The sequence below is a fragment of the Pezoporus wallicus genome, unplaced genomic scaffold (assembly GCF_028554395.1).
Source record: "Pezoporus wallicus isolate ANWC-B61680 ecotype Strahan unplaced genomic scaffold, APGP_CSIRO_Pwel_v1 contig_865, whole genome shotgun sequence".
In the NCBI taxonomy this organism is placed as follows: Eukaryota; Metazoa; Chordata; class Aves; order Psittaciformes; family Psittacidae; genus Pezoporus; species Pezoporus wallicus.
Window position 1 is genome coordinate 1647265 of NW_026636827.1, and position 24185 is coordinate 1671449.

Below are 24185 nucleotides of genomic sequence, written 5' to 3' on the forward strand. Positions count from 1 at the left end.
CAGCATCCTACACCACAATGCTGATGTTCTGCCCTCAGAACAACTGAAGACTGATAATAAAATCACTATACCTAATGGAAAAAAACATAAGCAGTCACTGACAGCCAACCGCCAGCCCACCAGTTCTGCTTTGCCAACTGTTAACTGTCAGCTGGAAACACACTCAGTGTCGTTGTGATGAGCTCATGTGTTTTTCCCCAGAGGACTGAAAGGTGTGATCGAAAAGCTTTTCCTCCATCTCTTCCCCTTGCAATGTTAGGGAGCATCTCCTGGCTGGCTCACAGTACCCACCTCTCATCCCCTGGGCCACCAGTGCTGGGGCTGGTAAGGGCTGTTTCTCCTCCTTGCTGATTTCCTTCTTCACACTGTTCTTACTACCTCACAACACCAAGTATGTGGTGACTCTATGGTGAAACAAGTGCCATCCAGTTCACTGCAGGCCTGAAACAAAGAGCAGAGCTGAGCTGTCATGTTTGCAGAGGCCAGGTGGTCCTCACATTAGATGAAATTCAGAAAAAAAGAAGAGATTATTCACCAAGATGGAAAGTGGGTGTGGAGAGGCATTGGAAAGGATTTGTTTGCTGCTCATCTTTGCAAGATAAATGGAAACTAATTAGGCAAATTAATGAGGAAAGGCAAGGAGGAGGTGTGATTGCCTGGATGTAGCCTTCAGTCCCTCACTGACAGTTTGCCAAACAGGAGGGGAGGATGGAGGAAGGAAAAGAAACATGTCAGAGCAGACTGACTATTTTCTATATTCCCCACTTTCCTTCCCTCCTTAGACAGGACAGGATTCTGGTCAGGTGTGGTTTTTGCCTGAGCCTGGATGAAATTTCATATATTCCTACATTTTTCAGGGACCATTGTAACACCGTCTTTTGAATATGGAATGCTTCATGAAGTTGTGTGTCATCCTTGTGCAGGGGCCATGCTAATCTTCTCTATATCGTTCCAGTTTTAGTATATGAGCTGCTGAAGCTACCAGTATAAATGCTAATTATTTTCAAAAGCATTTTGTTGCTGAGTGATGGAATTGGAAGATTTGTTTAAATTGGAAGAATTCAAATTCTTCTTCAGTTCAGAACAAGAATGAATTCAGGGACCATATTTGATGGAGGGGTGAGGCTGCTCCTTTGTACGTACAGGGACATGAAATACAACTCACCCATACAGATGAGAAAGCAAGTTTACTCTCCCATTAATACCTTTACCTGGTTTTGTAGTATAGCTCATATTAATGTCCTTAGTTCAAAATTTCAAAACCCTTAGAAATATTAATAAACATTATGCAGTAGCTCAGGAATAATTTATACAAAGTGCAGTGAAGGTACTTTCTAGCAGTGCTTGTTGTTTTAAGGCATTTCTAATCAGGTGAGACACTCCTAGTGAAACGCTCAGATGGGCACATGTCATTTGTTTCATATCTCCATAGGCTCTGAAGCCAAAAATCTGCATTAACTTTTGGCAGGAATTGCAAGTGAGGCACTATGGGGGTTGGCCATGACCCCAAATCCCCTGAGCACAGGAAGAAAGTTTTCCTTGATTTCTCTGCCTTGACATAAGGCCATGGAGCAGGGATGCTCTGCCGAAGAAGGGAGCTGGAAAGGGCAAGACCTTGGAGGGAAGCTATAAGAATTAAATAAGCTCAGGAAAGATCTCCAGGCTGAAATTCGTACTGTTGTCTTTGTTATTTTTAAGTGTGTACAAAAACAAGTCCTGGCACAAGGGGTGAGTTTGGGTGAATAATTTTTAGACTGAAGGTTGTTCACAGTTGAGTTTTTTGATTCTCCAGTGTTAATTATTTCTGCGCTGTGATGGATCATGTGAGGCACAGGGATTTCTTTGCATTCCAAAGTGGATAACCGATATGTAAAATCGGAGAATAACCCGTAGTTGGTAGTGAATAATTGAGAAGGCCTATGAGATAAGTGTATTAAATCGGTAGAATTTTAATCTGAGGTTTTTGAAATATTGTTTCCTTTTCCCAAGTAACAAATGACATGATCTGCACAAGCATGTCAAACCAAAGTCAACATTTATCTACATGAAAACATCTGCAAATCAAGATCTTACACACTGTTTGTTCAGCACTGAAAGTATATCAGCCTTTCCAGAAATAATAAAATAAAAACATTTACCTTCTGGATGATCATTCAGATATCTTATAAAGTAAACCCACTCTGAGTCAGGAAAGCATTGAAAAGTGTTCATGAAATCAAGGGATTTGGTCTTGTCATAGTGAAGTCAATGGCAAAGTGCCCATAGAGTTAAATCCTAAAGAAAACAGCCACTGGAGCAATGAGCTGTAATCTTCCTTAATCCATAATATCAGCTGTTGACAGATACATAGAGAGTGATTAATAGGATGCTAAAAAATGTTAACAAAGCAATAGGGACTTAGAGACTGCTCTGAAAATTTCTTTATCACAGTTCTAAATTCACCAGAGGTACCATGATTACAGTGTATGACAAAACATATGTTTTCTCTACCAGCTTGCTAGCAGGTCTTATCAAAAGTGTCATCAGACTATCAAGAAGCAACTAGTGGAAATGAAACTCCTGTTCTTCTCTTCCCTGTTCCTTCTCAGAGATGAGAAGAAAAGCCCATCTGGGATCTGGCTGTCTCACATGTTCTACAAACCCTGGTCAGACCTAAGATCTTTCCAGCTCTAGCTCGTACCTGAAACATTTCTCTCCGAGGGATTTTTATGATTAATTTTATTTTTAACAAGACTTTAAAGGAGAATGGGGAATGTACATCACATAGCCTACATTTTGTATCAGCTGCTGCTTTAGCTAAAACCAGCAGCCTTAAATAAGACAGTGTAGGAGGGCTGCTGCACAATGTCCTCTGGGTGTCCAGGCTGCAGCCCCAGCTCCCGTGCCAGGCAGATCACATGAACATATTTGTATTAGAGGGATAAGCTGTCAGTTTATTTGTTTTCCTGTTTTAGGACTGATTGAAAGGAACCTTTGCATTGATAAGGGGGCTTTTAGAGCCATCCATTGTACAAAACCAAGGAGATTTCCAGGCTATTGCTGTCAGGTGTCCTAGCAGCTTGGTACATAGTAGAGGGACCATGCACTGGTCCATAGACGTCTTCGGAGACCTAACCAGGATTCTTGTCATCTAGCAAGATTTAGGTTTCTGTTGATACTTCAGTACTGGATTTGAATGACTCCAAAGAGCAATGGTTAACCAAAAAGATATTTTAGACTTGGTTTGGATATTTCTTCTCAGTCTGGAGGATATGGCCTTCAAAAAATACTGTACTTTAAAAAGTAGCATGATAAACACCTTAGAATGATGACCTATGAAGGCCTTTGTAAGCTCCAGGAATGTCAGTATGATCCTGTCACCAGTACGAAGATGCACAGCCAGCAGCTTCAGGGAGATTTGTCTGGCTTTTGCTGCCTTCTCTGCTGGATACGGAGCATGCAGAGATGGTTTATGGTTTGGGTCATCAGGACTAACTCAATCAAAAGACACTGCATGTTGAGCTCACAGTTACTCCTGCCCTTCCCACCATAAAGCTCGTTGAGAACAGTCAGTCTCTCAGGAAACCCAAATTCTGTTCCTACCAAGGACTGTCTGACAATATTTTCAAGGAAACAGCTCTGAACCATGCATGGATTGAGGGCAGATGGAAACTTATTTCTAGGCAGAAGCATGTCCTGAGTCTTCCTGGGATTTCCTAAGTACAACTTTGTGGCAGCCTCTCCACCACGTCTAGATTGTGCCTCAGGTTTCTTCACTCAAGGGACCTCCAGAACTAGCATCTCAAATCTGAAGACTACAGGACAAAGCTTGGTGTCTCAATGAAAACTATTAATACAGATGCTGTATGGCTCATGATTGTTAGAGATCTCACTGTACAGGCATGCATTTATTTGATATATTTCTTTATGAGGAATGTGTGGAGTAACCAAAGATTTTCTATGTCCTTGATATATATTTGTGTGGGCAAATATTGAAGGGTGTGAGGAGGAAGTCAGCATCTGTATTTTTATGTTTTGTTCCCTGATTGAGGTTAATTTTAATTTTTTCAGTATATGCTCCAGTATTTTACTGAGCTTGTCTTTCAATGGGATTATTTTGAAAAGAGCTATTAGATTTTCCTGTGCTACTTTCTTTCCCCTCCTAATGTTCATGGATAGAAAAGGCTTAATGTTCACTACAAAGGTAAACCATTCAGCCCCCAAAACTAAATACAAGCCCAATAAAAAACAAATTCTCCTTCCTTGATATATAAAGAGCTGCTTTCTGTAACTCATTTTTAAGAGGCTGTAATACACAATCAGAGCAATGACATGCCATTGAAATAGGCATATTATTAACTTGAAGTAAGGATAAAACCTGTAGCTGAAGCATTTAAAAATAATGTAGTTTGGGTTGTGTAGACATTACTTCTACTCCAGAGTACACGCAGCAGCTTACTACATGTTCACAAAAGCATTCACTTTGGGCTGGAGCTAGCTATCATGCTGACAGAGCAGCACAGCTCCTTCAGAGAGCCCTGGACCTGCTCCTTCCTAACTGCAGCACTACAAATTGCCGTGAAACTCACTGAGGAGTAGGGGTCATCCTGGACTGAGCTTAATTCAACTCAAAGGTAAAGCAGAAGCAACCTCTTACTCCTGACACCCCCTTCCTTGTGTTTTTCTGCCCCGGGCAGCCCCTGGTTAGCTCTCTACAGCTTGAGAGTCAGCCAAGCTGCAGCACTTCGGTTGTTGAGTGAGGACAAAAAAAAACAACCCACGAGCAAAACCTGTGTAGCCCTTGTTGGCACCTCTGCTGTGCAATTTTGACTTATTTATGACCTGGAGCTTGGCATTAAGAACATGACTCTCAGGAAGAAAAAAGCGTGGTCCCCAACAGCTAGAATCAGGATGCAGTGACCCAGCAAAGAAAGCTGAGCTAAACAACTGCCCCATCCGCCTGCCTGGCTGCTTGACTCTGCCTCCAGCTCAGCATCTCAAGTGTGTTGGGAGGCGGATTTAATCCGCTGGCTGCTGCAGCCCTCTCGTGGCCACGCAGACCCAACTGCGCTGCTGCGTCCGGGCTGCTGGGAATGCGCAGGCAGAAGTTCCCTGTGGGAGGAGAGCCTATTTTAGAAAGCACAAGTAGTTATTAAATAGCGTATTTGCCCAAGAATAAATATGTATATAAATAAATGGAACACACACTCACGATAGCATTTGTTCCAGGTGAACAGGCAGGATTGCCTTTAAATAACTTGCTTTTCAAGAATCAAAAGAAAAAAATACAGATAAAGCATTAAGCAGCCATGTTTTTAATGGGCTTCCCTGTTTCATCTCCTTAGGCTGTCACTAAAGAGTCTGCTTTGAAGAGCTCCTTTTCTTCTGAGCATTTGCACATTGATTTACAATGGTGTGGGTAAATTTGGTGCTCACAGGTTTTGCTGAGTATCTGCTTACCGGAAACATGTCTACCTGCACAGAAAACTCCAAGGAGGGTTAAAAACCTCTTGGTTTGGGGAAGATCTGGGGGAACTTGGGGTGTTCCAAATGTCTGCAAAGACTAACAGATAGTTCTTTGGAGCTTGAAAAGCAAGACTGTTTTTTTGGTATATTTTGGTTTTCTTTTTAATCTACCACGTAGAGACAGAGACATCACCAACACTTGGAAGTATGCCATGGGCATTAACCGTGGAAGGAGAACACTGATGAGAGCAGTGCTGAGAGCCTCCCAGCAGTACACTCACTGCCCAGTGCTGCAAGCAAGCACAAGCAAAGGAGATAGATACCTTCAGAATAAAAAATAAAATGGATCAAAATGAAAGGCTTGTGCATAGGTATGGAATACTATGGAGGAGACTGTCCGGTTTTGACTGATGTTTCTTAGACTGACAGCAGTAGTACTTACAGACCAGTGTGCTGCAGTCCAGACAGAGAGATGATGTTACGTTTTCCATTGCTTTTCTCTTTCATTCCTTACAGTGGTTTCAGGACAAATGGCTGCATGTCAAAAAGGTATGGAAAAAAGTGCAAACCAAAACAGAAACCCAAACAAAGAAAACCAAACCAAACTAAGTAAAAAAAAACCCGCCCCAAAACAACCCAAACAAGCAAAAAACAAAACAAACCCTGAAAAAACAAAGGACAAAGTAGAGCCACGATGACCGTATGAACTGACATTACCTTTTCAGATATGAACACTGATACTGGTCAGTCTATCTGGGCAGAGAGATGGTGTGTGGGCTGCAGGTAGGTTTATTGGGATCATAGCATGTAATAGTTTACAAGCCAATGTGCTGACCCATGTGCTCATGATGCTGGAACAAACCTTTTGATTAATAACAGGCATCACTAAGGCAGCTCCTTAGGGTACACACAGACATGTGCTTTCCAGCTTAAGCACGGAAAAATCAGTTTATAGTGGCAGGCTCTGTGCCTGCAGGTATCTGAGCTGGTGCTTCCTGCCCTGAGAGCTCTTTGCAATGAAGCCAGTGGGACTGCAGGCAGCTTTCCCCCCTACGCTCAGGCACAGCACGACGAGACAATGCAATGCCAAGCCTCACTAACATTCCGTGCAGCATCTCCCTCTAGAGCTGGGCCCCGGGGGCACATCCTTCAGCCCTTTGAACAACTCAGGTCCCTGTGGAAATAATCTTAACTTACCTGTATTCACATCTTAACTACATACATTATATTTAAGTAACATTGGTTCTGTTTTGCTGCACTGCAGCTATGTGGCTTTGAGTGAGCCAAGCTCCCTTCCGCAGATGCAGCATAAGGACAAGCTGCAGCTCGCTCACAGCTTTTCCACATCCTCAGGCCCATCTTTCTCACAAGAAACCCTTAATGTTTCCATAAAATGGCATCTTTGTTTTGTTTTGTTTTTAACTAAATAACCTCTTTGCTCTTCATTTTCTGTAAGCCCACATGTGCAGAAAAAAAATGTGACCTTTTTGGTTTAAGATTGCTTTTATTTTAAATGGAGAAAAACAGTAGTAAGAAAGTAGCTAAATTAATGTCTGCCTGAAAGAACACAGGGCAGCTATCATCCTGGGATCCAAAAACATCTCCAAACATAATAACTGGTAATTTTTTAAGACATGCCTATATTACGAGGTGCTGAGATGATTTTGGCAGTAAATACCTACACTGATACCCGCATGTGAAAAAGCCTAGCTCAGAGCAACGTACATCTCGTATCTGGGTGCAACAAGGCACATTACTTGGGTGCAAAGCAGTAGGGACACCTTTCCAATCTTGCCCTGGCACAGCTGGAAGCAGTGGGTCTCTATGCAGCCGGCACGGAGGCTGCAGCTTCATCCCAGCTGAAAAACAGCACCTGGTCATATAGACATGTAAACATGCTGGCTTTATAAAAAAAAGTGGAAATCCCAGTGTCAAAAGCACAGACAGGATGCATACTGTCCAAAACCAAGTCCATGTAGGCTTTTAGTGAGATGAAGCTCTTCACTCTCTGCAAAACGTTTTCCTAGGGCTAGACTAGGACCTGGTGTAGCAGAAGTGTCCCTGCCCAAGACAGGGAGGTTGGAAATAGATGATCTTTAAGGTCCCTTCCAACCCAAACCATTCTATGATTCTATGACTGAATAGCCAGGGTGGCCCCGATGACCTCAGCAGGACAAAGAGCTCATCTCTGGTGTCACAGGTGGCCCTGGCTGGGAATGAGAGGCTGCAGCTGAGCCTCACTTTCTCACCTTCTTGCCCGTGAGTTGCCTTCTTTCTATGCTACACCCTTCTGCAACTGCATTGCCTCCATACCCACCTAATTTGTCTTCTACAGTTGGTCCGGACTCTAGGAATCAACCACAATCATACTCAAGTTGTTGCTGAAGATGATCCTCCCATCCTTTTTGCTGCTGCACTCTGGCTGGCAGAGAGCCTCCTGCAGCTGCCGCCTCAGACCTGGAGGGGCCGTGCCCAGGAAGTTTTTTGTCCCTGTCAGGAAATCCATCATGCAGCCTCCAACCAGGTCCCCATCAATAAAGCACTCAGTGATATCCCAGCCCGACAGGAACTCATAAATGCGGTATTCAATACCAAGTCTCTTCAAAATATCTGTGATGCCGTTGGAGGTGATGTAGTGGCCACTGTCCGTGGAAGGCAAACAGTGTCTGTAGTTCTTCCATAGGCTGGCCCATCCACTACTGTCTGACAGAACAGGAGGAAAGGTTACTTTTGCAAAGCCAAAGCAGTCAAACACCAGCTAATGCAACTACTACATGAGTTTGAAATGCTCCCTTGCTGCTGACCCAGAGCTTTCCCTTTACTTGAGTCCACTTACAAACATCCATGCCCAGGGAGAAGTAAACCTGTGGTCTCCCCACTTCTTCCAAAACTCTCCCATTAAAAGAAAATTCATGGGAGATGGCCTCAGGCACTGGATTTGGCTAGAAGGATTACACACAGAGGTACCAGTGTGCTGAGGCTGCACATGCACACTACCTATTAAGTGCCCTCTGCTAGAACATTGTAGATGTTTTTATACATCAAACCTCAATTTTAAGTGCATATTGAAGAATACGTAGCTGAAAAAGACAGTCCAAGCTAGCAAGGGAAACAGCCTACCAGCAACGTGAGAGGGAGTATTAACGGCAAATATGGGGAGGAAGCCTACACCCAAAGACAGGTCCTTCCAGAGCTCAGGTAATGTTTTTACAGTGATGATTTCACCATGAAGGTTTGACCCTCATTCATGAATAGCCACACTTCTCTCTAACCAGTAATTTCACAGCAGGAGGTCTCTTTTAGTTATGGAGCTATTTATCTATTTAATAAGCATGGAAACAATGCCACAAAGGGGTCCCATCACACATTGGGGTCCAAGAGGCTAAGCTCAAGGTTACATGCTCCCTATGAAATACAGCACTGGTTTTATTTAATTATTCTAGAAGAATAAGTGCTACTGAAATCCTGAGAAACAAAAAGTAAAGGTGCCTCTTACCTGATAAAATTATGATCAGGAGTTTACCATGATGGTCAAGGCAGCTGTGGAAAAATTTGATAGTACTGGGAATATCCTCCACACGGTACAGCATCTAGGACAGAGTTACACACAGCCACTATTCCTCCTTCACAGTGCAATGGCCCTTCAAAGGCTTAAACACTTTCTCTATAGAACTGGCTTTAGCTACTTCACAGTTGCTTCCCAGCCTGTCCTGACTCAGCATGCACAGTTAAGGATGCCCCACAGGACTGAGCATCACCAGCTCTCCACTGGCACCAACAGCCTGGGGGCCAGACCCAGGGACCTTCTGCTCAGCTTCAGCCACCAGCCAGGTGCTGACCTGCCCACAGAGGGGAGTCTCCTGGTTTGTGTGGGTGGTCCTTATCACCAGGAACATTTCTCAGACATGCCTGGGACATGGGTAGGATGGGTCTCTTCCAGATATTGAGGAATTTGCGCTAAGGCAAAGCAGGGCTCATCTCAAAGGCTGCCACCAGGACTTGTAACTTGACACATCCATCAAATCCCCAAAACACTTTCTGGTTGTGAAATCAGCTTTTATGAAATGAAAGCAGGATGTAATGAAAGGAAAATGAAAGAAAAGCCACTAAAGCAAAAGAATAACAGATTTTTTACAAAATATTATTTTGCACATACAACAGCAGTGTCATCAGTATCAGAGACACAGCAGCAACATTTCTGACCCAAAACCTGACACAGGTGTTCTTTCACTAAACTTCTCTTCAGTGCTCTCCAAACTACTCTGATAAAGCAAAACAATCAAGGTCTTTTGCAGCAGCAAAGCATGATTGTTGGTTTCTGTGTGACAGCCTGAGACTTGTCCTGCTTTATTATCTACCATACACAGTTAAACCAGTACAAACCAGGGACCAAAACCAGGGTGGATAGAGAATGAGGTTTGATGTTTGTATAGCTGCTGCAGAAGTTATGGCTCATGGGAGATCTCAGTGAGACCAGTGCTCAGCTCTGGTACCCTAACTTCATGCATATGGCAGAAATTAAGGGAGTGGCTAAAGCTAACACTCCTATATTAAAACAATACTCCATTACCTGGATCATATGGATGAAGTCAAATTTCTTGTGTGCATCTTTCTCTTTCACCTGTTGCTCATACTCTGAGGAAGTGAGCTGGTGCCAACTAAAAGAGACATTTTCCAGGTCTGGAGCTTGATTCACCAGCTCTGTTTAAAAAGTAGTAGAAAAAGATGATTTTCACAGAAAAAGTCATCATTCAAATAGGCAATTCTTGATGTACCCCAGGCAGAAGGTATAGACTTACCTTTGTAAGCTGCCACATGTTGTGGGTTGGGCTCTACAATTTCGTTGTCAATAAGGACACCTGGGTGTGCAGCCTGCAGTATCCTGATCATTTTCAAATCCTGCTCACCTATTCAATAAACATAAAATCATTGCTTCAAAAAGTACTTAAACGTGATGAAAAGATGCAGTGTACCTGCCACCTCCCTGCTGCGAAATCCCCCAGGCAGAAGTGAGACACTTTCTACCTTGCAGCCTGCATGGTGGCATCGAGCCCAGTGGTAGTCTTACCATGATATTTGACTACTTCAGGTAACATATCATTACAGATAAGACTAAGAACAAGGACGAGATAAGCAACAGTGCAGAAACCTGCTGGTGGCATTACTCTGTGTCATGGGACAAAGAGGTCAAAATAATTAAAGGTCAATATTTAGAAAAAACAACCAGGAAGCCTTAGTTTCCAACAAAACCACAAAGTTTGAATTGATGCAAGGAGCCAGTTGGCACAACTGTGTAGCTTCAGCATGGCACAGGGTGGTCCATGCCTTGGGCAGTGCCACAGGGACGTGATGACTGTTCTGGTGTGACACAGCTCCCAGACTCAGGGAGCAGCATGGCAAGAGGAAAGTCCCATTGACATGCAGTAACCTGGGTCTTCCCTCTTCAGGGACCAGCCACCTGGTCTCAGCTCTGAGCATTGACTGATTTTGGAGCTGCAAATAGAAACTCACGTATTTGTGTGTAGGTACCCTGCAAATTTGGCTGTTGGTGCTCCTCTGTTGCTGTGTAAGCTCTGAAGGAGCAAGCAGCATCCTGTCCTATCCTAGGAAATTTCCAGCCTCTTTTGAAATGATGCAGGTTACTCCTGTTTTCTCCCAGAAAGGCCACAATACACCAAGTTCATCTGGAACTACAGAAACAAACAGCAAAGGTGACCACCTTAAGTGGACCTCTGTGTGAATCCTGTCTGTAGCTTATGGTGGGGCCTAAAAATAGGCCTGCACATGCAAATGCCACACACAGAGATCTTGATATTAAATACTGCATCTTCCCTAGCTGACGTACAAGCTATGAGAAGAGTCTTCATCTTTGACAGGTGTTGCAGTAAATAGAATTCAAGGAGGGAAACAGAAGCCATGCCAGCACTACATGGACATCCAAGGAAGGACGAGCCTTTTGAAATTGGAGAAAAAATAACCAAGACCCCTGAGGAATGCAGTGGCAGCAGTGCAGGGCTGGCCAAAAGCACAAGGAAAGAGGCTGCGGCTGCATATGTTGAAGGACCAATAGTTGACAAGATGGAAGATCCCTATAGGAAGGAGCTGATTCATTTTAGGCAGTCCTAAATGCCAGTTAGTATGTGCCTGGGATGGGGAGCACCAGCAATCAGAGGTGCTGACATGGGCTCCTTGCAGGCTCAGGGCAGACAGGAGGTAAAGCATCGCTACCCCATGCCCTGGAGCCACTGTTGGTGGCAAATAGGTGTATCACAGCAAACACGTTTCATAAAAGTTGCTTGGGTGGGGTTTTTTACTCCATCTCTGTAAAATACCCTAATCCAGTCTTTGCAAGAGCAGTGAATAGTGTCCTCATCTGGGGTATCTGCAAAAACTAGCAGTAAAATACAGTGGTTCAGAGTAGGAATTTCTCTGCACCAGCTTGCCCTGCCAGCAATTCTTCAGTACTAACCACAGTGAGGGTGAAGCACGAGTGAAACCGCTCTGCAAAGAGCAGCCCATGCATCACTAACTGGGAGGTTACAGCCCAGAGAGTTAAATCAGCCATGGGTAAACATAGGGCGAATGAGAAAATGTGATCTGGAGCTGGCAACAGTATTTTAGGATGTAGAGTCAGTCCCTAATCCCCATTAATATTTTCATCAACTAAATTAATTCTGGGGTCTCTGTGAAATCAGAGTCCAAGCCTGAAAAGGTCAGGGATCAGATATAACCTTTTGCTCAATGCCATCCCAGCTTACTCCCTGCCTAGCCACAGAAGTTCAGCTCTTGCAGCTGTGGACAAGCTGTGGGGGTGCAACTCTGTACCACGTCATCTGTGAGGGGCAGGAAACCCAGGACATTTTAAAGGTTTTACTTTTCTATTAAAACACCTTCTGAAAAGGAAATTAAAAAAAAAAAATAGGACTGTGCAAAAAAGTTCATTTTCCCCTAGTGTTTTCCTGGAGTCAGAATTTCGGGTTTGTAATACTTAATGAAAATAGAATGCAATTGAGAACTGAGTGATTTCTTCCTGCTTGCTTTCTCATCTGCTCCAAAATATTCCCAGCTGGGGAAAATAGTTTAATGCTATTTTTCTCTCACTCAGGAAAAGAAGGGAAAAAAAAAAAAAAAGAAAAAGAAAAGTGAGAAAAATACTTGCATTTGAAAGTATTAGCACTTAACATTCATCTGAAAGTACTTTTTAAAGCAAAAGCAAACTCTGACAAATCAAAGTGCCACTTCTTTTCTCTACTTCTTATTTATCCCCAGTTTCCCTAGGAGCAAAGTTGGATGTTTCATCACTTTTTTTATTTTAAACACAAATTCATTTAGAACACCTTCAAAGCTATTTTCCAAAACACGGGTTTCTCTCTGGGGGGAAATACCATTTGCAGTTAAACCTTACTTATCACTGGATATAAACAAAGTAGTAACAAAAACGCACATCTTGAAAAAGCTGAAGCAGCCCCATGCTAATGGTGGTTTGCACCACCTGGAGCAGAGCATCGCCCAGCTTTGGCCTTGGGGATCCTTAAAAGCAAAGCAGAAAGAGAGGTCCTTTCAGATGGGATAGTCTAAGATAGGACTTAGGGTGGAACAAACCACTCAGATCTCTTTAATTCTCTCTGAGAAGGTTTGAAGATGCTCTCATACCTAACCCAGTTCTTGCTTTGAGACATACAAAGCCAGGTGAGAGTCATCAAGAGGAACAGACTAAGCCAAAATCATCCCACTCATCTCACTTCTCAGAAAGATTTGAGAAGCAGTGTTTCAGAAGGGAGATGTGAGAGGGAAGGAGAGGAGATTTCTGTCATCCTGGCTCAACACCCCATATTGCCATTCTCTGCCTCAATGAGAAACATGTTATTAAAACCCGATTTGCTCAGAATTTTGGCATCACCTTCTGCAACCCATAGGGACCCCCAGCCCCTGTCATCAGGAGTGCTGCTAAGCTCCTTACCTGTGCCACTTCCAACGCCCAGAACATTTATAGTTGATTTTCCATTGCCGAGACTGAAATTATAAATACATATTACTTAACCACAATACGTCACACGACTTCACGTTTCAATTCTAGTATCTCAGATGTGACATTTGCCTGGAAATTTTCCTGTTTTGCCACATGAATTAGGCTAGAAATTCAAGCATCACTTTGGAAAGCAGCTATAACCAGCTGCGTGGTGGGAGCCAGCCCCATATTAGCAAGCTCACATATCAAAGTACAGTAGGCATCAGGACATAGTGTTTCTTATCCTTTGCCAGAATGTTTCCTTCATGCAGTGAATGGCACCATGGAAAAATGCCTCAGGGAATCCGAGGGTGAGGGGTTCCCTTTGGGGGTAGCAGTGCTGTGCCTGGCTGGGGTGGGCACTGCTGGGCATGCAGGGACAAGGTGAGCCAAAGTGAAACCTATACACCTTAAGGAGAGAAGTTTGATTTTCCAATATTGGACATAAATAACCAGAGAAAGTAAAAGATGAGGTTATTCAGGTGATGGGAAAGTCTACCTTTTAAAAATCAATCTTGATTTGAAATTGGGAGGGAAAGTCAGAATCTTCAATACTTTTTATCTTAGAAATACTACTTTTGAGAAGACCAAAAAAACCCCAATCACGTGGTTCATAGCAGAATATATAATTACAGCCTGGCTTGAGGAAGAGTAGCCCAGGCCAGAGGCTCCTTACTGCTCTGACATGCTTTATGGCCTTGTACTGCTTTGAGGCATGGACTGTGCAGGGTGATTGAGTTTCCCATACACAATCTCAGGAGACTCCACAGAAATGATTCAACAAGAGGAGAACAAGTAGGAAATCCTGGAGGGTGTGAGTTAGTCAAGAGCTTAGCCCTAACTAGGGCCAAGACCCTTTTACAGGCCCATAACCATCATCATAGGAAGCTGCAATGTTTTACATAATTTAAAATTCACATAAATAATTAAATTAAATCTCCCCCCAAAAATTATTTTTTTATTAGTATTTTAATGCTTTTTATATATATCTGATATGGAGAATAAAAATTTGACTGCCTAAATTTTTTTCTCAATGGAGAATAGAGTTTCTGTAACAGCCAAAAATTACCCAACTTGAAAGGGCTTTCATGTGGTTTGTATCTAGGCTGTTCTAAAACTATCTGCGGATATCCAGTCTTAATGTATTACATCAATACTTCACAAACTGATTATCATTTGGTACTTAAGCAATGCAAATCGACTTAGGATAGAAATAAGGAGGTCTTAGGGGATTGAGAAAACCAAGAATTAGTCACTAGAAGGGAATTAGAGATGTGTTTCTGTTTGGGCTGATGTCCAAATGTCCCAAATGCAGGGAGAAAGTACAAGAGATCTTTCTTTTGAAAGAAACAAACAAAAACCCCAAAACCTTTAATCCTTGGAAAAGGACCTAATGAAAAAGGATGGACATGAAAATTAGGTCTTGATTCTTTCCTTAAGATAAGCTGAGAGGCAATGCAGTGTATTAGTTGCAATGGCATGTATTCTGGAGTCATTAAACGGAATATCCTTGTTCTGATTTTAGCTGGGATAATTTTCTTCCTAGTAGCTGGTGCAGTGCTTAGTTTTGGATTTAGTCTCAGAACAATGCTGATAACACACCAATGTTTCAGTTGTTACCCTGATCTTGTCTTAGTGACTGATCTTGTCAGTCTCATGCTTTGCCAATGAGTAGGGGCACAAGAAGCCAATAGGAAACAGAGACAGGACACCTGACCCAAACCAGCCAAAGGGGTATTCCATACCACAAAGTGTTGTGCCCAGTGTACAAACTGGGGGGAGTTTGCCTGGAGGGACTGATAGTTGCTTGTATTAGGCAGAGTATCAGTCAGTGAATGATAAGCAATTGTATTGTCCACCACTTGGGTTTTGGGGGAATTTTATTTCTCTGTCTTTTTGTTGTTTCCCTTTTCATTACATTATTGCTATTATTATTATTATTACAATTATTAATATTAATGTTGTTGCTGTTGTTATCATCATAATATTTTACTTAGTTTCAATTATTAAATTATTCTTATCTCAACCCACAGGTTTTACCTTTTTCTGATTCTCCTCCCTATCCCACCAGGACAGGGAGGGGGGTGAGCAAGCAGCTGCATAGTACTTAGTTGCTGACTGGGCTTAAACCATTTCAATCCTAAAGATTACAATTAAGGGACTTAAAAATTAATAGCATTAAAAGTTCATTCCTGCTCCAGAAAGTCCATAAACATGTTTTCTGATTCTTGAATGCAGGTTGCCCTTCCAGGATAACATGCCTTTCCCACCTTGGTGGAAGTGCTTTCTTACCCAGCCATGATGTTGGGCAATTCTTTCTTGTTGAACTCATCCATGCACTGATGCTCTGTTGAATGATCCAAAAATGACTTGAAGGCCTCTACATACTCCTCAGCTGTGAGACTTCTCATGGAAGGGATCACATATAGCTCTTGAGAAACAAATACAAATTGTGTGTTAGTGGTTTCAAGGCAAATGAAGGATGAAAGCACTTACCTTGTGGAAGAAACCCAACACAAAAGAAGCCAGAGATTTGGGAATATGGTACAGAGGACACATGGGCTAGGAGCCGTTCAGAACACTTCCCAACCTGTTCACAATCCGGTTTTGAAAATTATTCTTAGATGTCCTTTTCTATCAGCATATTTGTTAAGTGCTTTATTACTACAGGTCAGCCTGAGGAAAACAACTCCAAAATGCTTAGCCAGATATGGGGTACTCAGTTTACAGAAAGGGAGGTAACTGGAGAGTTTTTCTGAAAGAATCAAGGCAAGAAGGTGAAGGGAATTGCCTAGCAGGTCCAAACCTGGAGGGGCCATCGCTCACACATATGCTGGATGGTGTAACTGAAATCACCAGCTGTTGGCACACTTGCTGTTAGGGAGAAGGCAACGCAAAAACTGCCACCTGCAGCTCAAGCAAATATAGTCAACACCGAACACCTGATTTCTGAATCTTGCCAGCATGGGACTGCAATGCACTGCCAGAGAGGTGAATTTCTGACTAGGAACTGCAGGCTGTGGGCAGGAGGGACACCAGCAGCAAAAGCATTTCATCTGAATAGGCTCATGCTTAAACATGCATGGCTGAGAACAAGAGTTCTAGCTCTAACACCCAGGTTGCAAGCAATTATTGCAAAGACTCACTTCATCACTGTCTCATTCTAAGGACAGCCCTGCTCTAACCAACTGCTTGGGTCTGAGGAGCAACAGTAAAACTGAGGTTCATGAGAAGATTCCATGAGCTGAGTACTCGCCCTGGGGTCTATCTCAGAGGGCTGCAGTAGGAAGGCAGTCATAGTGCCAGCCTCAACATGTGAGATCAGCATAGGAAAGGTAGCATTCAACAGGAAAAAAAACAGCTTTTCCTCCTAAATAAAATGAGAATGAAGGACAGAACTCAGCAGAACATCTTCATCATCAGTTTTGCCTTTTGAGGAGCTGCTTTTTAATTATCAGCTTTTAGTTGCACTAGTAAGAAAACTGTATGTCTCATATGAAACTGTGCTGTTTCCAAATCACATCATTGGCAGCTGTGTTTCTGGTAGGCATGTATGGAGATCCTACATGTATCCAGCCCTATTGGAGGTAAGTATACCAACATCTATCCTCAACACTTTGACATATACCCTAAAACCTGAAATCACCTGAACTGCAGTCAGTTTAGCATCCTGGGGTTTTGTTGTTTTGTTTTGGTTTTTAATCAATCTCAAACTCCAGAAGAACTCAAACATGTCTGCAGTGATAGCAAGCTGAGTGGGCATTTTACTTTAATCTCTTTATTTTTTTCTTTTTCTCCCAAATACCTGAGTTATCGTGTGGAGCTGTCAGAATCTCTGCTTCAAAGTTCATGCTGGGGAACCTATTCCTGTAAGGAAAGTATAGCACTTCAGTTATTTGAAGAACCTGTATGCTTTTTTGAAGCTGCATTGAAAATGCAGAACAAAGAGAAGATGTTCCTGGACAAATTTTCCTTGTCTGATAATCAATACTGTTTGTTCTCTTTGACTAGGCTAAAGAAAGTCAAAATTTCTCAGTTAGCTGATCACCTGTAAGTATCAGCAACAGACTGGCCACCTGCACCAGTGCTTGTCTGAGATGTGCTGTGGAAGCTTTTCCTGTCTCTGAAGAATCATTAAGCAGTCAATATAGCGGATATCACATACACACTCTGTGAAACCTTTAATCATGAACAGAGTAAAAGAAATAGCAGTGAAATTAGGAAAAGGCTATAGTGAGCTTCAGCATCTGAAGTGCTAAAAGATCTACTTGGCCCAAAGTTTCATGGATCTTTCTGCTGTGACTTTTTTTTTTATCTTAGGATTTTTCTGTCTGCAAATACTACCTTGGTAACTTCTAGAAGGTACAGGACTCAAGGGGCAAAAGGCCATTTGACAATAAATGTTTTCACTCAGTCACGTGTTTTCATTCTTAGTTTAGGGGGGTTCTGTGAAGATTTCCAGCAATTAAATCACATCTTCACTTTCCTTTGACAGTGTGCCTCATCTACGAAACAGGGATGAGGTGCCACTAGCAAAAGGAAGGGATGAAATTAAATTGGAGCAAGGACCCCAATTCTGCAAAGAAAGTGTTGGGGTGAGGTTATCTATGCAAGGGGAATAGTTATCTTCTGGGTAACCACATTTCAAAATCAAGATGCACAGCAAGACTTCGAGGTGACATTCCTGTATAACCTGGGTTTAGACATGTTTCTGCTCCCAAAGCTTTGCTGTTAGAAAATGCTTCATGATAAGCAGTCTGCAACAGCAGTAAGCATCCCCTGAGTCCCCTCTGTCAGGGAAAAAACTCCTGAGTGAATAAGAAATGAGCCAAGAGGCAGAAAAGAAAGACGGGAGTCTTGTAGTGGGGCTCTGATATACAAATATGCAATGACTGTGCTAGCAAGTAGCAAGGAAGTGGTCATATGTGCAAATAACACACTGCTTTGGTTGATGAAGGAAAGACTAAGATGTCCCAGAAGTCTTGGAGATGCTGGGGTGGGCTGGAGGCCTATAACACCAGTTGTTTTCATCTGAGTTCACGGCCAAAGTTGTGTACTTGGCTCCCACAAGGTATGTCAAAGGTCTTGGTTCCACCACCTTGACTTCACCTCTCTCTAGAAAAGACGTCAGAGAAAGGCTGAAGTCAGCCCATCTCCATGAGCTCCAGCTTGGCTGCAGGCCAGTTCCCCCAGTCTCCACTCAACCCTGTAACCTCTTCTATCTTTGCCTATCAAAACAGAGGACTATTCTGTACTCTCAGCTGGCTGAATCAAGCAACATGGTTTTCAGAATAAATCTCCTACTAAAATGCTGAAGGGCAGTGTGCCTTCCCCTGTGCAGAGCGGAGCTACTCTTAGGGTCCCGGAATACAACTCGATTTCTGACCGGTCAAATGTTTCCAGCCATCCCAGGAGACCTGCCAGGTGACCTGGACAGACTGCAGCACAAGTATTCACCAAGATGGATGATGCCAAGGTAACTCTTCCACCGAGACTTTTGCCATTTCTCCCCAGGCAGGGTTTCTAAGATTAACACTTGTTGCTGGGAAGGCGAAACAGGCGTAATTATTGCTAGGAACAAATGGACTTCCTCTAAAATCTGGCTTAAAATCTAGCTGTCCATCCCAGCACCTCAATACGCAACAGCAAGACTGAAGCAGTGACTGCCAGGGAGTGAGATGCTCATGGGCAGATGATCCTGACATGGTTCCTTGCTAAGTCAGAACTCAACGTTAGTGAGGTTAAACCTGTTCCCCCCTCTGAACGGAGCAGGTTGCATTACTGAGTGTAGGTGCAGGACACAGAGGGAATTCAGAATGTCACTTTAAATGATGCAGCACCTTTAAGTTCAAAAAGTCACTAAATTCAAGACGTTTCTAGCGACACAAATTGCAAGAACATCTCTAACTCACCATTACACCTAAACTTCGGCTGCTAAGGGACTAAAGGTCTCCTCACAAAGGCTGGTTTAGACCCCATCCCTCCCAGGACACGGGTGCATCTGCTGTTACTCCCATCTTGCGCACACCCATCTGTGACACAGGGACAGCAGGGGCTGGCTCTGACACCCAGCCGGATGTGGCAAAACTTGCACCCTCACTCCCTTCCAAAATCCACGTACCTCTTCATCTCTGGGACGGGGTCCATGGTGTGGCACGTGCCGTGCTGGGACACGGCGGCTGGGCAGGGGCTGGGGGCTAGCCAGGTACCTGGTCCCTATGTTAGCATGTCCACCTGCCGTCCCGCTCCGTGCTCGCCATTCAACCCAGCACGACGGAGGTGGCGACCCTGGCGTGATTCCGCAGCTCTGCCGGCACCTGTTGGGACAGGCAGCGTCACTGGAGAGGGAAGGGGAAACCTGAGCTCTGTGAGGAAGCAGCAAGGGGCCGGGGCGAGCAGCGCACGGGACCTGACGTCTGCGGGGCTGTCCTCATCGCACAGCAGCTGCGCTGTTTTCAAGGGGAGGGAAACAAAAGGGACGGATTGAGACTTCTAAACCTGAGTGGAAGTGGCTGAGGGGTTCAGCCAGCGCCGGGAGACCTGGGGGCCGTTTCCATCCACGTTTTAACATGCTTTGAACCCTGCTGCTCCATCTTCACTGCCCTGGGCGGGAGGAGACGATCTCCTGCATTCTTGCCATGCTGCTGCCTGAGGGATGGACATGCTGGGGATGCGCTAAGAGATCCCTGCTTTCTCCAGACAGGAGAGGCTCACTGGCTGCCCAGACACCTGAGCAAGTGATCTTTCCAGCTCTGATTCGGGGAAATATGGGGCACGGTGGCAGTGCCAGGGGGCACTGCAGCCCTGTGGGCAGCCTGGACCCCCCGTCCCTGCCCCACGAAGGGGATGGGGGAGCTGGGGAGCCAGGGTGAGGGGCAGCGACCCCGGCCTGCTCCCACTCTGCTTGCTGAGCCACAGGGATTAAAAACAAGGAAATATTTTTAGGGGAGAGCTGTCTGAGACAGACGTGGATGGATGTCACCCAGGGTGGGATGGCACAACAGGAGATTCAGTCGTGACAATCGCAAGTACAGAAAACCCCATGTGCTCCCTGCACCTGGATTTGGCCTTTTCTCCTACAGCACCCACAAGACTGATGCCTCTTTTGACTAAAATCTAATAACACAAGTGTAAAAAAAGAAGGACTTAAGGACTTTGTACTTTCAAGTGAGGCCCAGGGGTGGGAAGCGCAGCATTAAGATCCTCTCCACTCCCATTCCCTGAAGGCAACATGCAGAACAGATTTAACAAACACTCCTCCCTTGCTGAGATCCCTCCCCCAAAATACCACCTGCCTCATACAACTCAGGGAGGGTAGGGATCATGTTCTCAGGTAGGGATGCTTCACCACAAAGACACCTGTTTTGATTCATACTAGATTTGGTTTCCAATTGAATTTAAATTGGAAACACCCCGAGGCAGGTCTGCAGCAGCAAGTTAAGCTAGAAATGGCCACATCATTGCTCCTAACTAAAATATTTGAATCAAAGGTGAGGAAAGACCGGAATACCTTTGCTAGGTCTAAAATGCAGGTTTGGCTCCTGGTCCTGTTTGCCCACCCAGGCCATGATTCTACATCTGTTGTTTCAGTCCCTAAATATTTGCACCAGAGATGCCAGACACCACCTGCGCAGTGGTGGATGGCACCTGGCATTTCCCAGCCGAGCCCCACATGCTGCAGCCACAACTGCCTCGTGTCCCCCAGCCACCTCCACCTTGTCCCAGCTAAGCCACACTGCCCAGCCAGGCCCAGGAACCCATCCACCCCCCCATGCTGTCACCAGGGATGGGTACCCCACAGGTTCCAGCAGGAAGCCGTACCTCCCCGGAGCAATAGGAGATGTAGAGAGCCCTTCAGCCTCCAGGAGCTTGGAAACCTCCTTGTACATCCACCGGGGGCTGATACGCCTCCCTGGCCCCCCGTGTCCTCCCCTCCCCGCAGCTCCAACAGCCCACTTAGGCGCATGCCACAACTGAGCCGGCATTAGCCTACAACAACAGCCTTTGTTCCCCTGTTGCTGGAAACAACAGGACATTGTGGGCAGCTGCCTGAGCTGGCAGGAATTGGTGGCAGGGTGGCTTTGGAGGATATACCCTTCAGACCCTGTGCTTTGGTTGTTCTGGCAAGCTCGTGACTAAATCCGCTCTAAACTGCATTTTTCGTGTGAATTGGAAAAGCTGGGGGTTTTGATTAGGGAGACGATGGTTAAATCTTGAGCCAGGCTGCAGTGCGAGATTAAACAAAGCAACAGTGATTTTCCCCGCATGCTGTGGCTGTGGCAATCAGTTTGGGGCTAGTCGTGCAGAAGTAGGTCACTCACTTTTCCCAGGGTGAGCCTGCCCAAAGCCGATGTCACCCATGGTGCTCAGCCCCCTCAGCGCTACACCTCCATCAGCCCACCATGACAAGCATCAGACTGTGCCTTCAGGCAGGAAAGCCTTGGCATTTGGAAATCAAATTTCAATGAATTTATCATCTGAATATTGGTCAAGTGTTAGGCTGATGAGCGTCAGGAAGGTCCTTGGCATTTTTACGGAGTTCTTTTTGGCACTGCTAGTTTATTGTTTGAGATCCTCCCAGCTCCACTTAAAACAACTGATTAAGGCCCATGCAATGTAACTTTGATTTTCCTGTGAGCAGAGCTCTTTTCTTCAGCAGCAGTGTTTCTTTTTTTAATTACAATGGTTTCATCAGTTAGAGAATTTCAATTTCCTAGACACATTTTCTAAGGTATAGCCAGCAGTTTCTGTACTGTCCTAAGTGAAACATTTGATTCAAACGTGTTATTTACATTAGGCAGGTTCTGGTAGAGAGGAAGGTAACCAGGAATTTGGAGTACCCATTTTCTTGATAGTTAAAGACAAGATTTGCCATTAAAGGAAGAGGTTTTGTTTTGCATTAATCCTATTAAATATTTAGCAGCTCCTGGGCAGCAGTAGGTCTTGGAGCTCAAGAACAGTATTTGTTTTTAAATGTGTATACAGGGTTTTTTTCCTATAGGAAAAAGAACAGGACTTCTGATAAATACTGAAAAAGATGACATGGGAAAAGCAGAACCTGTCTGTCCTGGGGACACAGCATTCACTGCTGCTGGGCCCGGCCACTTCAGCCACATTTCAATTCAACCTCACAAAATAACAAAGCATCTAGGTGTGGAGATCAATTATTTTTTTTTTTAACACAGCCCTTCCTGCCTCTTTACTGGAGCCTGGCTGCTGGTGCAGTTCTTCAAGAGCTTTCAAAAACACCCTTTTCAAACTATTTGACTGCAGGTCATATCTTATGTAGCTGTAATTACAGAGCTAAGGCAAGGGCAGACAGAGAATCCAACGTGACCGCCTTCAGAAAAGGCCCTTTGATTCAAGGTGAAGACCAGCTCTTCCCCTACAGACCATACAGTGTTCAAAAAAAATGATATCTGAGAGCAAAGCCAGGAGCAGAGGCGTGTGCCCTTCACCCCTCCAGAGCTCGTGGGTCTTCAGCCAGGAAAATACACTCAGAATTTAAATCCCCATGGCTGTACCTGTGCTGCTGCTGCTGACATGTGCTGGGAGCACAGCACTGGCAGGATTAAACACATCCGACAGGTACAGTGCTCCAAAACCAGGGCATCTGTAACATCCTGCTGTATCATGGAGAACTGTCAGCCAAGGAGGGTTTGTCCTGAGCTCAAAGTCAGCAGTGCAAATAGTAAGGCCATAAAGACTGGTCCTGAGGAAGATTTTCTGGTTCAAGAGGACAGACTAAGGGGGACAGGAGTTTTTTGTTGAGAAACAAGGCTGTGATGCATGACCCTTAGAAGGCTGCTGGGGAGGGGTACATCCAGGAGAGCTCAGCACCACAGGAGCTTTGCTTTATGTTAAGGTTTCTCAGCTGTGCTGGTGTGCTGAATTGGTGCTCCTCTGCCTCAGTGGGACTCACCAACTAACCTGTAACTGGGAGCAAGTAAGTCTGCAGGTCCAGGAGTTGTAGCTGAGCAGTTTGGATCACAGAATGTTGCAACATGATGCAAACTGCTGGCAAACCCAGAGACCCATGGGTGCTGAGCTCCCATAAGGGCCATAAAGAGCTCAGAGAGCATCTAACACAAAAGTACCAGTGAATTATCATTATTACTGATTACATTTTAATTGCACCTTAAATGAAAGATCAGAACTGAAATTCTGTTAGCTTACCTCCTCTTAAAGCAAGGCTGAGCCCAGTCTTCACAGCAGATGTGACATGGCACTGCCTCCAAAGAGAAGAGGCCTGAACTCTCTGAGCAGCCAAGGTACCCCAGGAAAACCAGTCTGCCAGGCAAAAATCTGTTACAATCCTGGAATACTTCTTTTCATGCCATCTGTGGAATGAGATGATGAGTCACCCTTTTCTGGGTAAATAGCAAACAGTGGAAGAGAGGGTACGAGTCCAGTGGGGGATGCTCACCTTACACAGAAGGTTTGGCTGATCTGTGAATCTTTCTGGTTTGTCCTACTCTTAAAAAGAATGTCCTTAGCTAAATTAACATTTTGTTGAAAGTTGGGTTAATGTTTCTCTTACATCTTACATCTTACTTAATGGTAAGTTCTGCGATCTGTCAAACCTTGGTATTTATGCCAGGCAGCAAACGTACCCATTGGTCCCTTTGGAGCCCAGCAGTTTTCTGCTACCACAGTAGTTTTGGCCACAAAGTGATCAGAGATGAAGAAAAACCTTAAAGCCTGAAAACTTACTGAGGAATATTTATAAAAA

The 24185-nt window shown here is 44.3% G+C and overlaps 1 protein-coding gene and 1 non-coding gene across 2 annotated transcripts; both read right to left on the reverse strand.

The window, feature by feature from the left end:
• Positions 1-878: 878 nt before the first annotated feature.
• On the reverse strand, positions 879-981 carry LOC130595274 (U6 spliceosomal RNA). Its single transcript, XR_008971289.1, has one exon. It is a non-coding gene; the product is annotated as a U6 spliceosomal RNA (small nuclear RNA).
• Positions 982-7617: 6636 nt separating this feature from the next.
• On the reverse strand, positions 7618-21369 carry LOC130595257 (carnosine N-methyltransferase 2-like). Its single transcript, XM_057401822.1, is given in 11 exon segments — positions 7618-8148; positions 8942-9035; positions 10016-10146; positions 10245-10352; positions 13406-13458; positions 15746-15884; positions 17259-17320; positions 19575-19605; positions 19608-19640; positions 19643-19770; positions 21275-21369. Coding segments are annotated over 11 exon segments (1203 nt in total). The 5' UTR covers positions 21343-21369; the 3' UTR covers positions 7618-7792.
• Positions 21370-24185: the final 2816 nt, after the last annotated feature.